This window comes from Sus scrofa, chromosome 6, assembly GCF_000003025.6.
Source record: "Sus scrofa isolate TJ Tabasco breed Duroc chromosome 6, Sscrofa11.1, whole genome shotgun sequence".
Taxonomy (NCBI): Eukaryota; Metazoa; Chordata; class Mammalia; order Artiodactyla; family Suidae; genus Sus; species Sus scrofa.
The window spans coordinates 29,432,804-29,453,751 of NC_010448.4; the positions used below are offsets into that span (position 1 = coordinate 29,432,804).

Below are 20,948 nucleotides of genomic sequence, written 5' to 3' on the forward strand. Positions count from 1 at the left end.
GGCCCTCTTACACCTCCAAGCCTAGAGGTCCTCACAGCCGCCAGAAACTTCTCCACCACCATCTCCATTTTACGAAGGAGCCAGTGGGGTGGCCGTCACACTCACATGGTGACAGGGGCAATGCTGGACCTAGGGCCATAGCCGCCTAGCCCCCTGGTCGCCCAACGCTGGTCCTGGGCACAAAGACTTTTGCTCAGCTCTACAGTAACACAGTAACGGCGCCATTCTTGTTGTCGCTGTGGCCATGAGGTGCCTTTGTGGGCTCTTTCAGTTGCGAAGCCAACTCCTGTGCCCTGGAGGGCCCGCTGCTCCTTCTTGGGCAGAAAGAGCCCGTTCCCGGCTGTAGCCCCACATGCCTTTGTTTCCCCAAGGTCCTTTGCTTCAGCCCTTGTGAAGGGCAGGGAAGTGAGGACGACGGAGGGAGGTGAGGGGAAGGGTGAGAGACAGACAGTAGAGGCAGAAAGATGAGGAAGAAGGCGCCCCAAGACGGGTCCTGCTCAGGAATGAGGGCTGGTGAGGAGTTTGCAGTGGCCTGGCAATGGGCAGATCAGGAAGGCCATCTGGGTGCAAGGCCTGGCACCTGCCTGTGTTCACTGGAGTCCCGATGGCCATGGAGCTTGGGGCTCCGTGGCTGCCAGACCTGACCAAATATCCCTTTGCTTTGCCTTATGTTTCAGAGGCGAGTGCAAGCCCCTCCCCAAGGCTGATGGGCCTGGGACTTGGGATTGAGCTGGGTGGGTCCTCAAGGAGAGGCCTGGGGCCCTCGACCCTCCAGTGTTTTGCTTTCTTCGAAACCCATGGCTGGATCAGCTTCACGCTCACTGCACCAGCTGCCCACTTCCAGGTGTTACAGGGAGAAAGATGAGCCAAGTGGAGCTCAGACCACGAACAGTAGTCACAGAGTCAACAACGGACAAGTGCAGGTGCCTTGTAGGGGCAGCAGGCTTGGGCTTTAGGGTGGTCAGTGGGTCTGGGTCTGGATCTTAGATGCCGGAGCCTGCTCAGGCCACTGAGAATGATGGCGTTACCAGAAAGAATTGCACAGCTAGGGCCCCAGAGACTCACCCTGGAACAAAGCTTGGGGGCTTTGTCGATGCCCAACGTGGGAGTGTACCTGGGACCGAAGGAGAAGGGCAAGGGGGACAAGCCAGCATGTGGTGCGAGTCCGGGTCACACACCCAGCCAGTGGCCCTGGTCCCAATCTGCCCACAGCCTCATGTCTGCATAAGTCTCTCAGGACGGCGGCTCATCCTCCCCACAGCACCACACCCCAAAGCCCAGCAGATCTTTGCACAGCCCCATGGGACCAGCAGGCAAAACTGACGCGGAGACACATCCAACGAGAAGACAGGCCTTGTTTAAGGCCTGAGGTGACTGGCCCATGACCAAGCCCTGAGTTCCAGTTCTAGAAGGCTTGAGGCCAGGGGTCTGTGCATGCTTCAGACAGAAGGAGCTAACCATTGCCAAGGGCATGCCCCCACAGCCCAGGAGCTCCATCCCGGCAGGTGCTTGTCTCCAGAGAACCCTCGGGTGCACCACGCAAACACCTGGCTTCTCCTGCAGGCTCTGTGGAAGGCCCGCTGCTCTGAGGAAGGCCCACTGCTCTGAGGCTACAGCCTGGATGTGGGCTGCTCAGTGGGCCCCCCAGCTCAGGATGATCCCCAGTAACAACACAACCACCAGCTCAGTGCTGCTGTGCCAGAAACGGTTCCAAGTACTTCTCACAGATTCTCACTCCATCGCCAACACCCCACCAGGCAGGTACCATTGTTACACCCCTCAGACAGATAACAGTAACTGAGACAGAGAGGGCTGGCCTGAATTTAGCAGCAAACCAGGCCCAGGCCCAGAGTGAGGCAGCACTCTATCCAGGTGAGGGCCCCCTCTGAAGCCAGACTGACAGTTTTCTGAAGCCCCAAGCAAAGACGCATTGACGGAAGGCGGGAACCTGGGCTGGTGTGCCCCAGATGAGGGGCTCATGCCCTGGCTGTCACCCATGTGCCACATCCCTCTGCCCTTCCCGCTACCAGCCCCGTCCACAGCTAAGCTCCTGGCAGCAGCCTGTCCACTGCTCAGGGAAGACCTTCGGGGCTAGGAGTAGCTATTTCTGTCTTACATCTTCTTGACTGCACCCTGATTTCTTTTAGAATTTGCTTAATTTGGTTCTGGCCTGACGGCCTCTGTGACTCTGCTGTGTTTACTGAAGAGGCACTTACTGCCCGGAGTCCTAGAGTCTGCAGAGATGTTTGTGATCAGTCCGCACAGCCTCTGAGCAGGGCTGCCCGTGGCTGCCTTTGCTGTATTACAAGGCATCACTAGGCATTTGCCTGGTAATGAAGTCAGAAAAGGGAACAGGTACCATCCGCCTAATGTTGCAACCCCTGGTCACCAGAGACGCCCACCCCAGAGCCTCCGTGGGCCACTGAGGCCAGTTAGGCCACTCACCGTGGTCTCGTCTTCATGGAGCACCTGGTCATAGCCGCTGAGCGCGACGCAGAAGATGATGGCCGTGACGTCCTCGAAGCAGTGGATCCACTTCTTGCGTTCAGATCGTTGACCCCCGACGTCGAACAGCCTGCAGGGGAGACAGGGAAGCTGGAAGTGGTGGGCGATGGGGCCTGGCAGGTATGGGGATGCTGGTCAAGCTAAGAGGCGGGAGGAGAAGGGGGACTGAACACCTGCGAGCCTCCCAAGGAGCCTCATTCCAGGGAGGTGCTGATGGATTGACCACTGCCATCCCCAGGATACTGGGCTGTGCCCCACACAGTCACTCAAAGACCTGCTCTTGCATCTTGAGACTTTAACTGAGGGGTGAGCTTGGCTGGCTCCTAAGAAGCACCTCTGCAAGGTCCCCCTCTCAGGGTAAGACACATATACTGTCCCGAGCTTTCTGAGTATGTCTCTTCATATTTGTGGTCTGGAAAAACTCCATACCAGCCTGGGAGGGAGGCAGGTAGGGACTGTCACCTGCTACTATGTGTAGGGACAGTGAGGCACCAAGGGTTGGTTAAGTGCTCAGGGTCCCAGCAGAAGTTGCTGTGGTAGAACTAGGGTGACACTCAGGTCTGTCTGCAGACAGAGCCTCTGCCCTGTGCCATCCCTCCCTCTCCCCCTCTCAGACACCCCCCTCCAGGTGGCATGAAGGCTGTAGGGGAGCACTGTGGGCAGGCTTTGGTTAAGCTCATACTAAGGCCCTGAGTGAAGGTCCACAGTCTCCTAGGCGCACAGCTGAGGGGTGGGCTGGGCCCTGACCCCCTGTGCACAGGGATGTGGGCCCGCCCGACAGAGGAGAGCAACCATGGGCACAGCCCAGAGTGTGCTCAGAGCAGGAAACAGATCGGGTATTCGTCTCATCACTGCCTTCCCTGGTTCCTGTTTCCCCATCCAAGATACGGGGCACTGGCTGACGCATCTGTGGTCCCTCCCAAGGGCTTACGGTAACTCACTCTGTGGGTTGGGCAGTGTAGAGCCTGGCTACCCCCCCCCCTGCCCATGCCCCGTGGGTGAGTGGGAGAGACTGGGGAGGGACACAAGAGGCACTTCACTCGGCCCCTCACTGGGATCCCCAGGTTTAGGGGGCGCCCAGAGGTTCCTGTGCCCGGCGAGGCTGCCTGCTGGGCCCAGGGGCGTGGAAACAGAACTTCAGTCCCCCGTTCTGCGGGGGCACGGGCAGGAGCTGGGCTACAGGATGGCAAGGGGTCCTGGAATCGGCCCTTCCAGGCAGAGCAGGGGGCCAGGAAATGGCCTTATACAGGTCTTCCTAGGTAGCTGCAGCCCTCCAGCAGGGCCTGTTCTGAGGGGCTCAGACCCCCGGGCCTGAGCTGTGTTCTGTGCCTGGGGATGGCCTTGCTTATCCCAGGCCTCGGCATCCCCACATGTCCCTGGGGACGGTTGGTCAGCAGATCTCTGAGCCCTTTCCAGCTCTGAGACAACATGGGTCCTCGGGGTCTCACACATGTTGCCTGGGTTCGCCCACCCTTATTCCTCGCTCCCTCACAAGGTGGGCTTCAAGGGGCCACCTGGGTGACCCACCCTTCTCCTCCTCAGAAGTCACCCAGGGAAAGGGATCCCTTTCTCTGTCCACTTAAAGCCTCCCTGTTCTTCAGAGCTCTGCTCCAGGACCCGTCTTCCAGGAAGCCTCCTTGCTTGTCCCAGCCCCTGAACTTGGTGGAAAAGAGGCACACAGACGAGTCCCTTGTCATGTCTAACTGCCCATCCCGACCTGAAAGCTCCCTGAGGCAGGGTAACACCTGGGTGCTCCAGACGAGCCGAGGCTGAGAGGCTGGCATCACCCAGGGCTCGGGAGCCTCCCTGGGCCTCACCTGAAGTGGAGGTTCTTGAATGTGAAGTGGGTTTCTACGATGCCGGTGGTTTTGACCCTGGTTCGGAGGATGTCCTGCTCGGTGGGCTGGTAGTCGGCGGCCCCGATCCGATCCAGGCTGTCCAGGTAGCTGGGGATGGCAACACATAGGGACCATGGACCCGGAGCTGTGCATGGCCCTCCCCCTCAGAGCCAGTCCCAGCCAGGGCACCTCAGGGGCCCGCTGTGGAATGATGGCACCACCAGCCAGGGCCGGGTGCTGGGCAGCGGCTGAGGAAGAGGAGCTGATGGCCCGGCCTCACATTCTCAGAGCCTCTGACTCAGACCAAGGGCTATGAGCACGACTGCAGACACACACAGACAGGGTCAAACTCTTCAGTGAGACTAAAGTGTGTATAATACTGTTTGTCACTTCTTCCTCTTAAAGAAATAATGGCCAGCAGTTCAGTTCTAGTCTTTTCACGTGTGACCACATTTCATCTTTAATTTCCTGAGTTAAATGTACTATTTCATAGATTAGAAAACTTAGGTTTTCTAATGAAGGTGAGTGCCTCGCCCAGCTGGGAGCTGGGGGCTGGGATTCCACCTCTCAACAGTCCCTCTGAGCCTCTGCCGGCCTTGGCCATGCTCCTTAATGTTGATCAAGGGGGCTGTGGCATCTTTCCATTTGCTGTTCCTGGAAAGGAGGCTGAGAGGTCACACAGCCAAGAAGGGGTGGGGCTTCTGGGACCCCCCAGCTTTGGCAGCCACCACTTGTTCTAGAGACAGACCAGGCCTCTGCACTTCACCTGCCCAGGCCAGGGATCAGGAATAGCTATAGGGGTCTGTATGGGTTAGATTTAAAGCCCAAACCATGTTGGGATCCAGGAAACCAGAAAGGAGCTGGCTCAGGCCAGCACAAAGACTTGGTGACCCACAGGGCCAGCCGGGCCAGACACCTCTGTGCAGGGAGAGCCACACACAGACCACAGGGAGCAGCCCGGAGGGTTTGAGGCATGGCACAATGTGGGGTCCTGGGCTGCACGCAGAGGGGCTGTGCTTTACTGGTACTGCCCTGGGACCTGTTGGGAAGCTGGCTCAGGGCTTGTGGACCATCGGGTGGGGGTAGGGGGGTTGTGGGCTGGGAAGGGCAGACATCTTCACCAAGGAGGGTGTCTACTGGTAAACCAATAATCTATGTCTGCTTCAGATCCTTGTGAGAACTTTCCCTAAGGGAATAAAACCGATGGTGGGTTCCTAGGCTCAGAGAAGGTAAGCTTGAATCTAGCTGGCTAGGACGGGGACACTGCTGGGACTCAAGACTGTACCCTTAAACCAGTCTCTAGGACTCCTTTTCCCTGTGGAAGGAGGGAGGCTGAGGCTGCAGAGCAGACCTGGAAGCTCTGGCCTCTGAAGAGCCTCCTTGCAGGCTGTGACCTCAGCCAGAGGAACCCCCTAAAACCTCTGTGCATGCCCATTCTCCACTCCCAATGCCTCTGCTTAGAGGCTATGCTGGTTTCAGGGCTTCCTCCTATTCTCTCCAGCTGGATCCGGGGGCTGGGAGCCTCCAGTCTTGGCCCCCATCCCAGGTGGGGAACCCTCCTTTAAATAGACAACATGGAGCTCCATCTCTGCTGCCTGAATCTCACGTGGGGAGACAACTGTGGGGGGGAGGGTGAGCAAAGTGGACTGTGCACCTACTCTGTGTTCTGGGTGCTAGGGGGCGCAGGCCCCACTTCCTCAGAGCCTGTATTCCTCAACCTGTGTATGTGTACATGAGATAATTAATGGATAAATAAGTTGTATAATATGTCACAAGAATCAGGCTATTGGTAAGGGTTGGGGGCTGAGGTAGGCAGCACCTGGAGCAGGAGCAGGGAGCGCTGAGACTGGAGGGGGAGATGGAGGTGAGGGGCACGGCACACAGCCCCGTGAGATCACTCTAGGGACCTGGGCTTTCATTCTGGAAGGCTCGGACCAGAAGAGCATTGGGATGATGGCTCTGCGGCTATAAGAAGAGCAGATGCAATGTGGTCGGTGCAATCATCCAACCATCTGGTGAGAGGTGATGGCAGTTGCGCCATGGTGGCAGCTGCGCAGGGAATGAGAAGGGGACTCAGGAGGAAGAGCCAGTTAGAGCTGCACTTGCTGGGGTGGAGGCGGAGTATGTGGTGGGGAGAAGGCAGGAGCCAGGATTTCGGTTGGCATGGATTAATTTAGGACGTCATGGAGATGTCCAAATGGACACTAAGTAGGCAGAACAGGAAGGAAGGCTGGGCTTAGCGATATTAATTTGAGGTTCTTTGGGAATACAAGGAATTTAAGGAGACAAGGCTGGAGACCACAGGGCCCTCTGCATGGACAGGAAGGGATTCAACGATTCCGGACAGGGGATGGGCAGGGAGTGGTGACAGTCTGAGAAAGAGTGGCTGCAAGCAAGGCTGAGGCCCAGGAGCACAGTGGCCAGAGCCTGTGGCCTGCGTGTCCCAGCTATGAGCAGCCTCGGTGGGTGCGGGAGCAGAGGCCTGAGCCAGTGGGTGGGCTCAAGAGACAAGGGGAGGGCAGGATGCCTGGCCAGCCAGCACTGACCTTTAGTGGGGTCCAGGGTCTGGGAAAAAATCCTACTGAATCACAGAACTACCTTTCACAGCCCCCGCTGGGATGTGCTCAGGTTTCTGGATTTCTCAGAACTATCACTCAGAGGGGAGAGGTGAGAGGCAGCTGTGGTCACAGGCTCCGGGCGCATGACACAAGGAGAGCTGGCCGGGAGGGGCAGCACAGTGTCTCCTGGCTCTGAGCCCTACAGCCTCAATGTGAGGTGAGAAGACTGGACAGGGAGCCAGGGAGCCTCCCACCACCTGCCACCCCAGGCAGCACTGTGGTGACTGGGGCCCTGTGAGTGACCCCCCCTGAAGCTGTGCCAGAAGACAGCCCTATAAGGCCTCCCTCTCCCTTCTGTTCCTTCAACTGCTTCACATTTTGGGCCCCAGCTTCTCGCAGAAGATGAGATTTAATGGCTAAAACAACAATAGCAGGGCAACCCTGGACCAGAAAGTGTTTAAGGTCCTTCTGATCCTGACTGCCTGTGGGTCCTGCCCTTGCTGAGCAGCCTGTCCCAGAGAAAGGAGGGGGGTGATTAAAAAATATGCACTCGAGTTGTTCATTTAAAGTGATAAAGGTAACCACTAGAAGACCTAAAAATAACCCGGTAACTAGCCAAAAACTGGGGGTGGAAGTAAGAGAGCAGGAAGGAAGGAAGGAAAGAAGGGAGGGCTGAATGCTCAGCTTTCACAGCTGGAGGTCATTAACTACTCTTTAGAGCTGGAGGACCAGGGTTTTCTGGACACCAGTGAGATGGCTAAATGGAGACAGTTAACAGGGGGAGGAGAACAGGGGGAGTTCACTATTAATTTTTAACCTTTCTGTACTGTTTAAATTTTTTTTTTTTTTGCAGTGGATTCATACTATAATTAGTTAAGTGGTAAAATTTAAGTGGGGGGGGGCGCAATTTGATGCAATGACAATAGTGGGGGCATGGGAAGGGCCTGGGCTCAGGCTGAGCAGGGGCAGGGAGAACTCTCCCCAGGCCTGGGGATAGGGGGGAGACCTGGGTTGAGGTCTGTGATTTGAGTGTCCAGAGGGAGGTGTGGACTTGAACCTTTGGGCTCACACTCCTGCCTACCAAGGTGTCCTGGGGGCTCAGCAGGGGCTGGGGCTGGGTCCCTATCATGTGGGACTCCCAGGATCTCTGCACCTGCCCTGCGGACAATCCAGGTGTGCAGAAATGGGAAGACAAGCCTGTTAGCTGTCGTCACAGTAGCAATGCCCCAGCGTCCACTGGTGAATGCCTTCTTGGCCCCAGCCTCTGCTACATGAGCCTGTGCAGATCAGTGTTTCCTTTTTTCTCTTCTCTCTCTCTCTTCCCCTCCCTTCCCCTTTTTTTTTTTTTTTTTTTTTGGTCATTTTAGGGCTGCACCTGCAGCATATGGAAGTTCTCAGTCTAGGAATCAAAGCTGCAGCTGCCGGCCTACACCACAGCCATAGCATTGGTAGATCCAAGCCCATCTGTGACCTATGCCACAGCTTGTACTAACACCTGATCTTTAACTCACTGAGTAAGGCCAGGGATCAAACCCACATTCTCATGGACACCACGTCAGGTTCTTAACCCTCAGAGCCACAGCAGAACCTCCAGACGAGCGTTTCTTACTCTCAAGCAGTACTGACATTTTGGGTCAGATACTTCTTTGCTATGGAGGACTCTACAATGTATTTGTAGGAAGTTATTTAGCAGCATCCCGGGCCTCTGCTTACTAGATGCCAGCAGCACCACCTAGTCAGGATGATCAAAACACATCTCCAAACACTGCCAATGTCCCCTGGGGGCAAAGTGGCCCTGGCTGAGAAGCCCCGCTGAGAAGGCTGAGCCGAGTGTTGGAGCATGTGAATACTAAGACACTGGGTTTCAGCCAGAGGCTCCTGCTGGAAACCTGAGCAGGAGACTATAAACGGGATGCATTTTCTGAAAGCCAAGGTGCACATCTAAGACAGAGGACATGGCCTCGACCACGGCAGACCACCCCCAGAGCCTGGAGCCTCTGACAAGGGCAGGTCAACTTCCAGACCCTGGAGTAACAACGCTTCAGTGGGGAGTCCTGTGGCCCCGCTGTCACTCCCTCTGCCTCTCCCTCTCCTCCCCCTCCAGCCCTCTCCAGCTTATACAGAACCTCTTTCTGCTGCTTCACTCCCTCTTCTTCCCTGCCCTGCCTTCTCCCATCCTCTCCTTCCCTTTATTTAGTTAGAACACAATATTAAAGGATATGTTTGTGCAAATGAATCAACCGATAAGGGATTAAGCTCCAAAATTTATAAACACCTCCTACAGCTCAATACCAAAAAAACACCCATACACACTCAAAAAATGGGCAGAAGATCTAAACAGACAATTCTCCAAAGAAGACATACAGATGGCCAAAAAACATATGAAAAGCTGTTCAACATCACTAATTATTAGAAATGCAAATCAAAACCACTATGAGGTACCACCTTACACCTGCCAGAATGGCCATCACCAAAAGTCTACAAACAATAAGTGCTGGAGAGGGTGTGGAGAAAAAGGAATCCTATTACACTGTTGGTGAGAATGTAAATTGGTATAACCACTGTGGAAAACAGTATGGATATTCCTCAGAAAACTAAAAATAGAACTACCATTTGACTCATCAATCCCACTCCTGGGCATCTATCCAGAGAAAACCCATGACTTGAAAAGATGTATGCACCCCAATGTTAACTGCAGCACTAATATGCAATAGTCAAGACATGGAAACAACCTAAATGTCCATTGACAGAGGAGTGGATAAAGATGTGGTACATATACACAATGGAATATTACTCAGCCATTAAAAGGAACGAAAAAACGGCATTTGCAGCAATACGGATGGACCCAGAAATTATCATGCTAAGTGAAGTCAGTCAGACGATGAGACACCAGCATCAAATGCTATCACTTACATGTGGAATCTGAAAAAAGGACAGACTGAATTTCTTTGCAGAACAGATGCTGACTCACAAGCATTGAAAAACTCATGGTCTCCGGAGGAGACCGTTTGGGGGTGGGGGGACGCACTGAGGGTTTGGGATGGAAATGCTGTAAAATTTGGTTGTGATGATTGTTGTATACCTATAAATGTAATAAAATTCATCAAGTGAGAGTTAAAAAAGTAAAGTATGATGATTATACTTACCAGATGGATGACATTTTCCTTATTTTTAAAGATAAGGCAACAGAAAGTTTATTATACTTTCAGGAAGAAGACATGTAAGTTATTTTTGGTCTATGTGGTTCTTGATTTGTACTTATGGAGTCTAAAGTACTCCAGGAAAAAAAAAGGTGCTGCCCTGAAAACCTTCCTTCTGGAGGGAGGGCCAGGCCCTCTCCAGAGCAAGCAGGTGGGGCCCCGGCCCTCTGGGAGCCCTGCTGTAGGCTGTCTTTCTCCTCCTCCTTCCTGACACCGAGACAGAACACAGCTCACAGTGGTTCACCTCAGCCCAGGCCGCTTCTGGCCACGCTGGCCCCACCTGCTTCCAAGCCTGCATCCCGCCCCTCGCAGCTTCCCGCCTGCCTGGATACTCACTATTTGGCCGAGTCATTGAGCTGGTACTCCCGGGACCTGTTGAAGCACTCCTGGATCCCTGAGTCGCCCCAGAGGCGCATCATGGCGGAGAGCAGCTCTGCAGAGAAGGGCTCCGTGTCTTCCATCCGACTCACCACGTCACACACCATCTTGGCATCAGCCTGGGAGGAAACATGGATGGTGGCTTTGAGGCTTGATGGGGACAATGCTCAGCCCTAGGCTTAGTCACGAGAAGGGTCACAAGGCCCTGGGGTCAAGGGTTTCAGGGGGTAGAGTGGGGGATGGGTGTGGCTCTCTGTCCTCCACCCTCCAGCCCCACCCAAGCAGCTCTGCTTTCAACTATTTGGAAAACTAGGGTTTTGCATAATGCTTTTTTGGGGAAGAATCAATGTTCTTGGCTAACACTGCAATTTTTTTGGGGTGGGGAGCGCTCACCCATGGCATATGGAAGTTCCAGGCTAGGGGCTGAGTTGGAGCTACAGCTGCCGGCCTACACCACACCTATAGGAACTTGGGATCCAAGCCTGGTCTGCGACCTACACCACAGCTCAGGGAAACACAGGAACCCACAGAGCGAGGCTAGGGATTGAACCCACGTCCTCATGGATACTAGTGGGTTTTTCCGCTAAGACACAACAGGAACTCCTGTAATTTTCTATACTACCTACTCAGGTGGAGCAAAGTCCCTAGAACTGGGCAACATCAGGGAGAAGGGTGTTTCAGTTGTTTGAGAATTCCAGTTAGCTGAGGGGCTCCCCAGGGAAGCTGTACCTCAGCAGTCTGGGAGTGAAGCAGTTGGATCTCCAATTAGTGTACATCATGAAAACGCCTCACATCAATATTAATTCTCCAGAGCTTAGGCCCAAGGTTAAAGCTTAACATTATTAATTTTTAGATACTTATTTACCCTCAACCTGTGGCCCACCTTTCCCTGGGTAAATGGAAAGGGTAAAAGGGGTGATTAATGAGCTGGGAGTTCGCCCTTTCCATGCCTCCTCTGCTTCCTCCTTGTCTGAGGGGGTGTAATTTGCTTAAGGCACACACCCGTAGGCCGACCCCACCTGAACTGCATAGAAAGTACCCTGTAACTAACAGTACCTTCCTCCTTCCCCTCATCCTGGAGCCCAGATGGGGCCACCCCTCCTCCCCAAGGACTACAATTGAATACATGTGCCACCAAGACCAGGGAGACTCGGAGGCCCCTGGAGAAGTCATTGGACCATCACCAGCACCTTGCACACATGTAGCACTTTGCAGCATACAAAGGACGTTCCTGTGTGCACACTATTTCCTCCAAACGTCACAACCACCCCATGAGGAGCAGTGGGAGACTGCACTCATGGGCCCGGGTCTGTGCCCTTTGCCCTGTGTGCCTGCAGTCTTTTCCCCTAGAGGCAGAATCCATCCCCTTTCCTGGACTGTGAGGGCAGTCACTCAATCCTCAGGAAGATGTGGGAGTGGCCATGTGCTGGCACCCAGTCCTCAAGAGACCTGGCATGTCTCCTCACCCTCTTGGGCCTCTACCATTGGTGTGAACATGCCCAGGGGCTCCCATTCATTCTGGGAAAAGGATAAGGGACGCATGGAGCAGAGCTGAGCCCACCCTGGTCCCTGACCCCAGCTGACCTCAGCCCCATGAAAAGAAATCATTGCTGTGAAGTGGCTAGTCAGGGGAGGCTGGTTAGATGGCACTGGTGTAGCTAACTAGTGTAGTGCTCTCTGTGTCACTAATTATCCCCATTTTACAGCTTGGGCAACTGAGGGCTGGAGAGAGGAAGGTACTCGACTAAGCTCATAGGTGGTAGGAGGTAGAGCTGGGACTCAAGATCAGGAGGCTCTGACTCCAAGGCCAGCCTGGGTCCCTGACTACAGCACCTCTGACAGCAAACAATGCCTGATGGAGGGGTCTGCACCAGGGGGACACTCATTCACCAGAGAGGTCTGCTCTCCCTCGGAGACCATCACAGCCTGGGCAAGTGGAAGCAGGTGCTACGAGGGACCCCCATCCGAACCCTGGGACCAACCTTCCAGGCTGCCTCCTGCTGAGGCACTAGCTTCCTGCCTCTGCAGAAGGAGCGTGCTGCTGCTGGCTTCCTGGTTTGGGGGTTAGTGCCCAGGACAGACAGGAGTTGGTGGGCAAAGACCCCGGCTTCCCTGCCCTCACAGGACAGCTCTGAGACGTGTCCGCAGTCTCTCAGAGGATCCTCAGGGGCTAAGCCCCAGCTGCCCGAGGCCAAACCCTCCCAAATAAATTCCTGTCTCATCCCACCCTTGTCTCAGGGTCAGCTTCTACAGGAACCCAAACCAGGATAGCCAGGTGCCTGTCTGCCGAGTCTTCACACGTTTCTCTGGGCGACAGGGCCTTGACCCTCTCCGGACCCCAAAGCACCTGATCTCTTTGGTCTGCAACATCCCAGTGGGCCTGAAGAACACCCCTGCCTCACGGCCACGGCCTGCCCAGGGAACTGTGCCGAGTGCAAGCTCCAGCTGCCGGGCATGGTAGCAATCCCAGCAACAGGGCAAGAGCTGTAGCTGGGAGCACAGAGCCAGGAGTGGGCAGGGGGATAGTCCCGCCGAGCCCTGGCCAGCTGCCAGCCCAGGTCAGGGGCCTGGGGAGGCAGATGCAGAAGCCAAGGAAAGGAAGGCGGTGAGGGGGCTGGTGGACAGGCACGTGACCCATATGAGGCCAGCTGTGGTCTTTCCTGGGGATTTTTCAGTGGGGGTGAGTGTAAGAGGATGTGCCCCGCCCACAGAGAAGCTCCTAAGGATAAAGCTGTCAGGAAGAAGTGGGGAAGTGCCAAGGTGTTCAGGCCCCTCACCCTGTGCGTGGCCCGGCCCCCTGATGAGACAGCACAGGGGGAGGAGATCCAAGGAGCTGGGTGAGTGTGGGTCAGAATAGGCTGCAAGGGGTCCACCTGGGCTGGGCAGTTTGTGCCAGCACTTGTGGGACCCCCCAGCAACCTTCCCTCTAGCTTCTGTTTAGGCTGGAGCCCATGCTGAGACTAAGGCTCTGGAGGGGGCTGGGAGTGGGATGCATCAAGCCCCCCATCTCCCCGACCTCCCATGCCCTCCAGAATCAGTGCACATTATTGCTAAATGGTTACTCCACTCTTAAGCCCTTTCAAACCCCCTGCCCTCCAGCTGAGCCAGAGAGACAGACTCCCCAGCCTGTGGCACATGGCTCAGGAAGTAAGTAGAAAGTACTGCAAATCTGCGGGTATCCTCTGGGGTGGGAGAGACACAAAGGAAGCAAGGTCAACACCTGGAAGACTTGTGGCTGCAAAAGATTCTGTACAAAGGTATGTGAGGCCAAAGCCTTCTGTGCACACTTTTTCAGAACTGAGATGTCCAGCTAAGTAGCCATTTGCATGTCAGAGACTGTCTATGGCAGAAGGTCGATGGGAAAGTCCTGGCAGCTGAGTCCCTTCTCCACTGTCTGGCCTAGGAAGGAAACCACAAGTGGCCATGATGCTAGCCCAGATCCAGCTCCCTGAGGACAGAGTCTCAGAGACCCCAGCCCTCGGACTGCCAAGTCACCCTTAGCGACAGTAGGAGACGCCCACTAGGGCAGCCTGGGTCCTGCCTCATCTTGGAGGTGAGCTTCCTCAGCACCGGAGCCTCCCCTGGGGGCAGCTTCCTGGAAAGCTGGCCATGGGGCCTGGGTGTTGGGTGCCCTAGGCAGGTGCTGACTCAGGGAGGCAGGGATGGGTGAGCAAGGGGGGTGCCCCCACTTGGGGCTAAAAACAGCCTGTGAGTCAGGGTCTACTTGCTGATGCAGCTCCAAGTGCCTGTGTGACCTCAGGAAATCTCCACACACCTTCCTATCTGTGGAAGGAGCATGATAAACCCGGCCAAAGTCCCCCACACTTCCTCCTTGGCACCCCCCTTCAAGGTTTCTGCCAGGTCTGTGAGGAGGCAGTCAGGGCGAGACTTCCTGCTGGGGAAGAGACACCCTCCAATCTGAACATCTAGAGTCCTTGAGTGCATAGTTTACACACCACCCTCCTCCCCCACCTCCATAAAGCCACTTTGTGCCCCTCTGTGTAGGTACCTGGAATCTTGGGACTCCTCCCCCAGTGGGAGGCAGTGCACAGTTTGGGGAAGGCTGGCCTACACGATGTCCTGGGAATTCTCCAGTGGACAGCCCAGGGGCCTGGAGCTGTGTTCCCAGCACCACCTCATCACCCAGGTGTGGCGGTGGCTGGTGGGGGGTGTGAGGCCCTGTGTTGTGCCCGCCCCCGTGGTTTCTCTTCAGTCTTCCCCAGCTGGGTGCAAGGCACTGCCACGGCCCAACTCCTCAGACTCAGAGGCTAGAAGTCATCCTGGATTTTTGCCACATCCCTCCCAATGTCCAATGCCCTGTGGCTTTTCCTCTCAAGTCTGTTTTCAGTCGGTCCACTTCTCCCCATGTCCTCTCACATGTCCCTGAGCCTGAGCCACACCGTCTTTCCCTGGCTGCCCCTACCTAGCCCCTTCTCAAAGGTTCCTTGCCTCCCTCTTGCTTCTCTTCAGTTAGTTTTACACACAGCAGCCTCCAGGAGACTGTAGAAAAAGGAGCCCCAGTTTTTAAACTGGGCACACTGATGATATCCAACCTAAAGACTGCATTTCCCTTTTTTTTTTTTTTTTTTTGTTTTTTTTGTCTTTTTGTCTTTTGAGGGCCACACCTGCAGCATATCGCAGTTCCCGGACTAGGGGTCTAATTGGAGCTGTAGCCGCCAGCCACAGCCACAGCAACGCGGGATCCGAGCCGAGTCTGCAACCTACACCACAGCTCAAGGCAATGCCGGATCCTTCACCCACTAAGCGAGGCCAGGGATTGAATCCGCAACCTCGTGGTTCCTAGTCAGATTCGTTAACCACTGAGCCATGACTGGAACTCCCAAGACTGCATTTCCTAATTTTGCTTGTGGCAAAGATATGACCAGTCCCACCAGTTGAAGGGTAAGCCAAAGTGCAGTGAGGTCCTTGGAAAAGTCTTTTTAAAGGGAGGATGCACCCTTTCCTCTCACTTCCTCCTTCCCGAAGCCTGTAATAGCTGGAGCTCTAGCAGCCAACTTGGATCACGAAGACAAGGTCTACCCCCCTAGGGAGCGTGGACCAGGGAGTTAAAAGCAGTCAGGTCCTTGCCAACTATGTGGCCACTCCATATCTTCTGGACTTTTCTTCCTTCTGCCCTTCCTTCCTTTCTCTCTTTCAAATTAAACTTTCATCTCATTTAAATACTGTTTTCTAGGCCTTTGATACTCAGTCAAAACTAAACCTAAAGGATACAATAACTCCCCTGCTTACACTCTTTCAATAGTTTCCCTTTAGGCCTAAACTCCAAACTCCCGACCTTGGCCTCCAGAGCCCCTGCTTACCTCTGTCCTAACCTCCTCCCACCTTTCTCTCCCCTTTCATGGGCACACAGCCTTTCCTTCTGTTCCCCCAAGTGAGCCAGGGTTACCTCACCTCAATGTGCTCCATCTGCCCAGACTCTCCTTCCTCAGCAATTTCCCGTCTCGAGTGTCAACCTCCTTGAAGCCCCCACATCACAGCTGGTGCTGCACATGCCTGTTCCTCAGGGCAGGGCATCTGGCACCCCGATCTCACACAATGCCTTGTACAGAGTTGGCACTTAGCCATACTTGTATGATGTCTGGGTTCTCGGCATTTCAGGCATGGCTTCAATTTCTCACTCCATGCTATCTCCCAACTCTTCTCATCTTGTCCATTTCAACAACATTTGTGTCTAGTTTAACCATGACAGCACCTCTGCAGGAAGCCATCCTGCTTCACAGATGGAGCAACTGAGGCTCAGAGGTAAGCAACCTTGCTCAAGGTCACATAGCTAGTTTATAGGAGTCTGGACCCAAAGTTAACCTCTATTCTGTTCCACCCAACAGCCCTGGACTTGCATCTCAGACACTAGTGTCCAGCCCAGCCCCCAGGGAATGTGATGGGAAACAGGTAAGAAGCAAGGTAGCCAGGGTCAGGAGTAGCAGGAAGGAGGGACCTTGCCAATATACTATGGAGGACTGTGGTGGGTGCCAGGCTGCACCAGCCCTGTGGGGATCAATTTTAACAAGCAATTAGTAGAGCCAGAGGAGGCCCTTGTCCCTTTGTCTTCCTGCCTTGGGGGCCAGGGGGATGGGGCTCACACTGGTCCTGACCTTCCTGTCAAAGTCCCCTCCTGGGCCAGTGTCAGCTGGCATTTTTAAGCCTCTTTCCCTCTGCAACAGCCCCCATGGCACTGCCACCTCTTGCTGGTGAGAGTACGCCCAGCTGTCCTGGCAACACAGGGTACAACAAAGCAGATGCACGTACTCAGGGCAGACCTGCCAGGTCTCTGTTACACTCAGTGGAGGATGCTGGGGCAAGCTTCTGTAGAAAACACACACTGTGCTCCAGCCCAGGCAGCGCTGCAGGAACAGTAATAACCTGCTCCAAGGTGGCAGCAAAAGGCCCATCCCCTCCACCTATGTGGCTTCCATTCCCTCCTTTTCCAGCACCAGAACCTTACTCCTCTGAAGGAAAGCACTCTTGCCTGACTCATTCTGAGCAATTCAGGTGAGGCTGACTGTCCCATGCTTCCAGTGATGGACACACAGTCTGGGCCTGGCCAATACATCCCACTGCCCTTAGTGAACAGTTTGAAGTGGACAAAGAATCCAAATTTGTCAAATTAGACTAACCCAAGCAGCCCTAGGACACGTGAAAAACTATTAGGAAAAACAGACTCTCAAAGGAAGGGCCCACCTGAATGTGGAGCCATCACTAAGGAAAGCAGAACTGAGAGAGGGAGGTACCCCGAGTCCTGATAACATGGCAACACCTGGATCCAGCCATGCCTGCAGTCACTCACTTCCAGTTACCTGAATCAATCAATCCTCTTTTCCTTAACCCAGTTGAGGACATGTTTTTGTTCATTTGGGTTTTTAAAAAATGTGCACCTCAGAGTCCTAACTATTACACCTCCTGGTGTGTGGAGGTCGACATCAGGCTAACCTCCTCCAGGCAGACCCCTTCCATGGCTGCAGTTACAGTTCCTCTGGCATCCTCCACTCTTCCTGTCTGGACCATGCCCTGGCACATGCACATGCCCAAGTGCTGCACCACGTTCCCTGTGCAGGGGTACCAGATGTGTTGTGGACACTGGCACTCCAGAAGATAGTCTTGCAAGGAGCTGAGGTAGGCTGTTCACTGACATTGTGCCTGGCAGAGCCTTGCACAATTGAGTAGGTGCAGAACATTTGCCATTGTGTGCCACTGTCACACACTGGCCTGCCTGGGCCCCAGACACTAAGAGCCTGTAGAATCCCAATGACTACCACTGCCACAGGCATCTCACAATATCTAAAACGCCGCTGAGGAGCATCATTTCCACTGAGAGTCACAGCTAGGGAGCCACCTGCCAGCCAAGGGTCTGGGAAGCCGGACCACCTGAGGGCTGAGGGAGTGCACCCCTCCTTCCCCCTCTGCCCCAGTGCTGTGAGGCCCAGGGGCAGGGGGGAAGGGAGGGGTGCGCCCAAGTGTGACAGAGGACGTGACTGCTGTGTTCCCTCAGATGCACACGCCTGGGGGGCATAGGACTGGCAGGTATAAAGCGCCCAGTATACCCACCCCTCGCCAGCCACCATTTTGCACCTGCTGGGGCTTCCCATGCTATAACATCCAGTCCCTGTGCCACCCAGACCTTCTCTGGTCTCTCCTGCCTTGGGCTCCAGGCAGCCTTCTGGGGGCTCAGCCATCACCCAGAACTGGGCTCCCCACTTGAGCAGGACCTTAATCTCTCTGAGGCTCAGCAGTCTCCCCTGAGAAATGGGGTGACAGTGTCATCATTTTCTTCTCAGGGCTGTCTGTGAGCTGAGAGCAGTAGCACAGGGATGGCTTCAGGGGTGGGCTGAGCTGCTGCCCCACCTCCCCAGCTGCCTGGGAACAAGCAAGAGGTAAGAAGGCCAACCCACTAGGCTTCAGGATGCTGGGGGTGGAGTCATGGGAAGGGGTGAGACATTTAAGGGCATGGCTGCGACCCTGCATTTCTTTTTTTTTTGTCTTTTGTCTTTTTAGGGTCGCACCCAGGGCATATAGAGATTCCCAGGCTAGGGGCCTAATTGGAGCTGTAGCCACCGGCCTACACCAGAGCTACAGCAACACAGGATCCAAGCTTTGTCTGCAACCTACACCACAGCTCACAGCAACACGAGATCCTTAACCCACTAAGCAAGGCCAGGGATTGAACCCACAACCTCATGGTTCCTAGTTGGATTCGTTTCTGCTGTGCCATGACAGGAACTCCTGACCTTGCATTTCTCAATGTGAACTGCAGGCCAAGATGCCATTCTTACGGGTTTTTTTTGGGGGGTGGGGGGGTGGCCGCACCCACAACATATGGAAGTGTCCGGGCCAAGGACTGAATCTGAGTCACAGCTGGGGACTATGTATGCAGCAACCCCAGATCTTTTAACCCAATGGGCTGGGCTAGTATTGAACTCACATCTCCATAGCTACTGGAGCCACTGTGGTTGGATTCTTAACCCACTGCACCACAGTGGGAACTCCCATTCTTACAGTTTTGGACCAGGAGCTTCCAGAGAGGCTGTGACACTCAGGTACATCGGCGAGATTCTTTTCACTATCTCAATGATTTTATTTATTTATTTTTTTATTTTTTAATTTTTTTTGCTATTTCTTGGGCCGCTCCTGCGGCATATGGAGGTTCCCAGGCTAGGGGTCGAATCGGAGCTGCAGCCACCGGCCTACACCAGAGCCACAGCAAGGCAGGATCCGAGCCGCGTCTGCAACCTACACCACAGCTCACGGCAATGCCGGATCCTTAACCCACTGAGCAAGGGCAGGGACCGAACCCGCAACCTCATGGATCCTAGTCGGATTTGTTAACCATGGCGCCATGACGGGAACTTCACTATCTCAATGATTTTAAATCAGCACTAACATTTCTTTTCAGCATAGCCAAAGTGTCAGCTTTCTGGTTAAATGATGATCTTAATTTTGACATATGAACATCCTGAAGCTGCTCTAGGTAGAGGGGAAAACACTTTTGGAAAACCCCATGACTCTGGAGAACTCCATATGGAAACCATATCCAGGAGCATCTGGAGAAGCGGGGTGGGCATGGAGAGGAAGGGGCATAGGGAGACGGGAGTACCTCCAGCATAGCGGTGGGGAGCTCAGTGCAGGGTACTCCCCAGAAGTGGGCTGCCCTTGGACCAATGTTGGGGAGCAGGGTATCCAGAGTGGTGAAGCAGCATGACCCAGGGGACAGTTAGGGGGTGGGGCCCTGTCTGTTGGCACCCAGGGGTGAGAGGCTCTACTTCCAGAAAGTTATTTCTAGTCAGCCGCTGCTCCTGGAAGCCGAAACCCATGCTCTGTGGAGGGGTGTGGGTTCCCCTGGCCCAGTCATAGCCCTGCCCGCCTGCCTGCCCCAGCTCCCACTTCCCAGGCCACAGACTGTCCCCTGAATCGGTTTCTCCTGCCCAGAGTCTCCTGCTCACTCTTCTCAGTAATATGGCTGGTACCTGCCTGTGCTGTGCCACACCCCAGGTGATGGTGGGGTGAGTGGGGACCAAGGGAAGCTGGCGCTGGCCGGGTTGAACCACTGGCAGGGAACACTGCACATTCCTGCTCACATGCCAGACACTGCAGGGACTCGCAAGAGCCCAGGTGAACTTATCATCTGAAACTGGGACGGCCAAGGGCACTTGGGTCTACAAAACTCTGCCCTTCTCTTCTGAGCGAAGGGACTTGGAGCTAAAGTGTGAGCAAGAGCCTCTTCCCTCTCAAGAGATGAGATGCCCAGGATACAGTGGGGAAGCAAATAGGAATCTTCAGTCAGGTGACCCAGGTTCAAATCCTGCAGCGTTTTAGCCATGTGACCTTGGACAGACAACTTAACCTCTCTAAGCCTCTGCTCTCTTATCAGTTCCCACCTCATGGGGTTGTTTGTGCAGATGAAAGAGGCTAAATCGATGTGACACAGCTTTACAACATAAAGAGCCCTGCAAATGCAAATGCTAGTTATTATAAGTAAAGATGAGGTCCCTGAGACACAAACAACAAGCTGACATAAAATAAGCCTGCTCTGTACAAGATTTCTCAGGCAAGCATGATAATCTTGATAACAATAATCATAGTAATTATAATAATAACCCCTTCCGTTTGAGGAGCTGCTTTGGATCTTTCAGAGTTCTCCTCCTTCTCTAATCTTGAAGTGTGAGTGCGTGCATGTACGTACACACTCTCCCTCTCTCTCTCCCTCCTTCTCTAGTCCTCTAGCTGCAGGGAAATCTACTGCCCTGCCCAGCTCTGTGCACTGCAGTAGCCCTGGATCCCACCAGGGGGCAGGAGTGCACAGGCCAACAGGAGAGGGAGGGTGAGCTGGTCACGCTGAGCAGAAGAGACCAGGCAGGGCAGAGCCAGGCCCATTGGGCACAGCTGCCTTTCATGGGCTGCCAGCTCTGTTCCTCAGGAGAAAGGGGCAGAGAGACCCCTGCAGCCTGAGGCCCAGC

General features: G+C 54.5%; 1 protein-coding gene across 3 annotated transcripts in view; it reads right to left on the bottom strand.

Moving 5' to 3' along the window:
* GNAO1 (G protein subunit alpha o1) overlaps positions 1 to 20,948 on the bottom strand; it is a 176,301-nt gene that overhangs the window by 16,230 nt on the left and 139,123 nt on the right. For all 3 annotated transcript variants that reach the window (XM_021097094.1, XM_021097095.1, XM_021097097.1), the window contains 3 exons: positions 10,438 to 10,598; positions 4,323 to 4,451; positions 2,446 to 2,575 (listed from right to left, as the gene is read on the bottom strand). In XM_021097094.1, the coding sequence (XP_020952753.1) occupies positions 2,446 to 2,575; positions 4,323 to 4,451; positions 10,438 to 10,598 (420 nt within the window). The remainder of the gene's footprint in view (positions 1 to 2,445; positions 2,576 to 4,322; positions 4,452 to 10,437; positions 10,599 to 20,948) is intronic.